The sequence below is a fragment of the Trichoplax adhaerens genome, genomic scaffold, assembly GCF_000150275.1.
Source record: "Trichoplax adhaerens TRIADscaffold_44 genomic scaffold, whole genome shotgun sequence".
NCBI lineage: Eukaryota > Metazoa > Placozoa > Uniplacotomia > Trichoplacea > Trichoplacidae > Trichoplax > Trichoplax adhaerens.
In genome coordinates, this window is record NW_002060984.1 from 141,638 (window position 1) to 147,002 (window position 5,365).

Sequence of the window (5,365 nt, forward strand, 5' to 3'; positions counted from 1 at the left end):
CTAAATTCTCGTAATTAGTTAGTTACACCAGCAGAGTCTTTAGAAGAAGTGTTAAAATTATTACAGACAGTACATGAAAGTAATGAAGGAAACTAATATAGATTAGATATTCGCATTGCAAAATAAAGCAGACGTAACGGACAGTGTTTCTACCCTTAAGAATAGAAAATATTGCGAGTTAGAAAGAATTTAAACTTATTTTTTGTGATAAGAATACCAATCTATAGCAGTTTTAGGACTAATAAACAAAAGCCTCAAACCTTGTAGTAACTACATTAATTCTATCTACTTTTCAGAGATACGCTTTCTTTAGAACCAACGCAACGTTTTTTAATTCATATGTTGCCAAAGTGGAATTTTTACAAAAATTTATACTTTAGAATTAAGAAAATTTTTGCTCATTTAACTAATAGTCAAGACCTTTAGTGACTACCTAAAGCAGAAGATCGAAACACTTTCCAGAACATTTTATGATTGCAGTTTACGTCGTTACCATACTTAATATGACCAAGACACTTGGTCGAGTGGAAATAAGCTACCAATCACATATTCTTTGAGATTAGGCCGTCAGTAGACTTTATTTACCTAAAACTAGTCAAGTACCTGTTCAAATGAACGGGAACGCATACTACACAAAAGATTACATTGAAAAAATTTCGGAATTAGGTTGCCATACTATGTATGAATTAATTCTCAGTGTGAGATATGTAGCTTATAATTAGGCTTCAGGTCGATAGAATAAATACATTATACTATCATTTGTTTATTTTATATTTAGAGAATGATAATCGAAGAATCAAACATACGCAATTTGAACATATACGTGGTGTGCGTGCATAATCTTTTGATTTAAAATAAAGTGTTATGCTTTTATTTAAGTACATAGTTAAGTAAGTCACTCATACGATTACAATTTCAACCGGTTTTTATTCTTGAAAATAGCGATATTATTTATACCATTACATAAAATTGTACACTTGTAACATTTTGAAATATTACAATCAGGGAATTTCAGAAAAAAAAACACATTATCAGTATAGTGAATGGTATCCTCAGCTAACTATGCGTTTTTAGCTAGAATTTTAACATTACTTGCACTACGCTTGCGGATACCCTCTTAAGAGCGTATCTAGTAAATTTACGCTGGAATATAAGAAAAAAATTAATCTTCTAGCGTAGAATATTGATGCCTTTAATCTATTCGCAAGTCCTCAGTATAAATAAATTGAACATTAATTTAATGTACCTAAAGCTATGGCCAATCTTGTGATAAAAGATAATATGAAATTTTCTAGCTTTTGGCATCTGTACTGGTGTCGTAAGTAATATATTCTGCCTCTTATTTTATAGATAACATTCTGATAAATACGAGAATCTTATGGTATTTTAGCTAGCCAGACCTAATACGACTATTTTAACTGAAAAACAGTGAGAAGAAGCTAGGTTTTCGCATAGCCTAGCTAGACTAAGCTTTTGAGAGCACAACATTGCCCCTTAGTGATAAGAAGTACGGAAACTAAGAATGCAGGTAACTACGGCACTTAGATTTAAATATATTTTAAGATCTATTTTATTTGTGCGAAGAATAACCGGAATACCTATATAAATTTTCCAGTAAAAGAAGTACCATACTGCATGCAATTTTGCACCTACATAAAATCTAAATAAAAAAATTTTCTTACATCAGCTCCGCTTATAGCTATTGAATTCCTATACAATTTTGAGAAGGTATCACACATTTCTATTAATATGCGCTGCTGAGGCTACTAGATTCAAGATTTTCTATCAATAAGAAACTCTAGCATTGTGAGCGTAGACTGTAAGCTTAACAAGTAAAAATTAGGAATAAGAGTAAGTTTTCGACAAATGAGATTCTGTCTTTCGAATTATCCCTTTTAATACCAGGCTTCACCTTTATTCACCTATAGAGATTAAAAATTAGTTGTTTAATAGGTCTATTGAAAGTTTACCTAATCTTTTTTTAGGTTCTATGCCTCTGTAAAGTAACTTAGTATTGTGATAAAAACTGTTAGCCATGTTTAGTATTATGTATATTAGCGTCTTTTATATATTAATCCTATGATACATTTAGTAGACCATAATTATAGACTGTAAGGATAGACTCTATGCTAGAATACAGAGGACTATATGCAGTAAGGTGTTGAGCTGTTAAAAAGGTTTAAGGTAGAAAAAGAATTGTAAATCATATATGTTCCTATCGCCATGTCATTTTAGCAAAGTACTTTCTATTACAATCTATGGTGAGATCTAAAATCTCAATTTACTAATGCAACCAAGGAAAATATTGATCGATTGTATAAATATCTTTTACAATATTGCATAAAACTTTGTAACGCTCAATTACTTGCATACTGCCAAATTGTTTGATGGTGTATATTTGAGTATTTATTCTTTGGCTTAATAAGGCCTATTAGCAGGCAATGGCCTGAAATGTCTATTGCTAGTTATAGTTATAGTCCGTATTTTAGTGAATATTATGCCAATGTAATCGAAAATGCTGGCTCTATTGAACTGATGTAAAAATGCCTATCTAAAAATTAGTCAGTTACCGTTTTGAAAGTATGGAATTCTGATTTTGCATAAGGAAATTACATTTTCTTTTGAAATATTGTATATTTCCACTTATTTATAGTATTTTATTCACAATTTTTCTTTTAAGTGATCGTATTATTTTTCTTTTAATCCATGATCGTAATTTTACTGTTAAAAAAGATCCTTTTTAATGTATATTCATTTGCTTATTGGAGCTAAACTAGTTCTGTATCTGTCAGTCTATAACTGTCGTAGAAGAAATAAGATAAATTGGTTGGACTAATATGCCTAATCTAACTTGAATGTTTCGGGAAAGATCAAATAAGTCAAATTTCTATTTCATACCAGCCCAGAATATTTAAATCAAATGAAAATGTTTTTATTATCAATACGAGTAAGCTTCTAATTAATGGAACTTTGGTAATAAAGTCAGTATTATAGCAACCTATTATACAAAAAAGGCGATAAGCACTAATATATAATTAATTTTCATTAATAATTAAAATTGACTTCAATGATTGCACGTGAAAAGCAATAAACACAAGATAGAATTATACCATCAAATTAATGTATACAAATGCATCGCATTAGCAACTGAGAAAGCGTCGTATTATGCACAAAGGTTACTTATATCAGTTACCCAGACCTATAATTTCTCTCATCATGACGAATTTAGCTATTTTTCCATCAATTTTAGGTATCTGACTTGAAGTTGTGCATTTAATCCAGCTAATTAACTATAAGTTGTCTGTATTGGTGTTTACATTACTGTCGTTTCGAATCACTTTAATTTTGCGTCTGAAAAAATTAAAATTAGTTTGCTAAATTCTAAATACCATCTACCTAATATATTTAATTTTCGAAAAATTTATAGATTATAGCTCTAAACGTTTACTTTAGAAATCACTAATCGCCAATTATTATCATCCAATTGATTACATGCCCCAAGTGACAAGAGAATCCCCATTGTTCAGTCCGTAGGTAATTAAAAACCTTGCATAGTATGATTAGGTATGGCTTGCTTGCGCAAATTAAGTACTATGCTGTGATAATTAATTAACTTCTCTATAAAAAGTAGCTACCATCAGATATCATATGAAAGTCTTTGCGAAAAGATGAAAATTCGTTCGACTAGTAGAATTTATTGATGGGACTTTTTTGTTGGCCTATAATAGAATTTTAAAATTTTAGTATTGAATTACGTCATCTGCGAAAAGAATCATTATTAGATATTTGAAATTTGAGATTAGGCAAGTTTTCATTCAATTAGAAATACGTCTCAAATTTTCTTTAAAAATCTTAGAAATGCCAGTGCACATAAAAGTACCTTAGTTATAATAATTTTGGTACGAGGTAAAAATGCCGAAAAAAGGCGCTCTCATTCATATTGAATTAAAGATACAAATTATAAAAGACCTAGAAGCTGGTAAATCACAAGAAGCTATCGCAAAGAAGTATAAAGTGAGAAAAACAACAGTTTTTTCTATTTCTAAAAGAAAAGATGAGTTTAGGAGGCTCATATTAAAATATCCCATTCCTGCATGTGGCAGAACACGACGTGCATTAAAGATGGGGGATTTCTGCGATATTGAAGAACCTCTATATCGTTGGTATCAGTTGCGACATAACAATAATTTGCCAGTATCTGGCTCCAGCCTAAAGGAAAAAGCCTTACAGCTATATAAATCTACTTATGCTGATGGTACTCAACGCCCTTTCATGGCTAGTAGAGGATGGCTGAATAAATTTTGTCGACGCTATGGAATTATAGAGAGTTCATTACAGCCTAATTCATGGTATAGAGAAACCCAAGAAATAAATCGGTTTATTACAGAAGTGCAAGAGATAATTAAGAGTGACAGTTTTAGTAAACAACAAATATTTAGCGTAGATGAGAAAATTCTCCGTTGGAAAACGGTCGTTAGTCCCAACCCAACGGGTATATGTACTAACAAGAATAACCCTAAAATTTATAGAAGATCAAAAGCAAAATTAACATTATTGGCGTGCACTAATGCATCTGGTACTTACAAATTACCGTTAGCTGTCGTCGATAAAAATGGTATGCCTTCAACATTAGATGAAGAGCAAGTCCTCACGCTTCCGGTGACTTACTACCGCGATGAAGATCTGCGAATGTGTAATGGCCTCTATGAAAGTTGGTATAACGACCAATTTAAGCCACGCGTAAAACGATTCTGCAAAGAAAACAATTTTCCTAGTAAGGTTTTGTTACTTGTAAGGGATACTCCAGCACATAACTGCATCACTAGCTCAATCTCAGATAGCGAAAAATTTATAGTTTTACGCATTCCGTCGAATATTGCTTTTGCTTTACAGCCAATGAATCAGGGAATTCTTACATCGTTAGAAAGCCATTATCAAACTAAGTTGTATGATTATGTCATTCACAAAAGTTCAGAAAAAAAGAAGCTTATACTAAAAATTATGTCAAAATTGACCGTTAAAGATGCGATATTCTGGCTGAGTGATAGCTGGAATGAAGTTAGTTCAAGCTTTTTGAGAAAATGTTGGAATCATATATTTGCAAATGTAAGACAAGATATGGATGAGGATGTACCTTTAGTTGATATGGATTAATAGCAAGCTAGCAAATTTAATGACATTATATACTATATGCGAATGGAGACGTAAGATACACCGTATAAGCTATAGAAGACTACCGTACTATTTCTAGCTTCTCTTAAGAAATTCAAGCCTTCAGCAATAAAAGAATTTTTTAAATTCGATAATGTAATAATTTGAATGTAGTCTTTGATGACGGTAAAACTTAGGAAGGATTATGCATTTC

The 5,365-nt window shown here is 31.2% G+C and overlaps 2 protein-coding genes across 2 annotated transcripts in view; one reads left to right on the forward strand and one right to left on the reverse strand.

The window, feature by feature from the left end:
- The window catches only part of TRIADDRAFT_62392 (uncharacterized protein), a gene marked incomplete at both ends in the record, with an annotated part of 7,294 nt that extends 5,257 nt beyond the window's left edge, over positions 1-2,037 (reverse strand). Inside the window, one exon of the mRNA XM_002118320.1 lies at positions 1,971-2,037. Coding sequence (XP_002118356.1) covers positions 1,971-2,037 — 67 coding nt within the window. The remainder of the gene's footprint in view (positions 1-1,970) is intronic.
- Positions 2,038-3,933: 1,896 nt separating this feature from the next.
- TRIADDRAFT_2637 (uncharacterized protein) lies at positions 3,934-5,097 on the forward strand (the record flags this gene model as incomplete). Its single annotated transcript, XM_002118307.1, has 1 exon — positions 3,934-5,097. A coding segment is annotated over one exon (1,164 nt), but the record flags the coding sequence as incomplete, so codon positions are not given.
- Between the last annotated feature and the right edge of the window lie 268 nt (positions 5,098-5,365).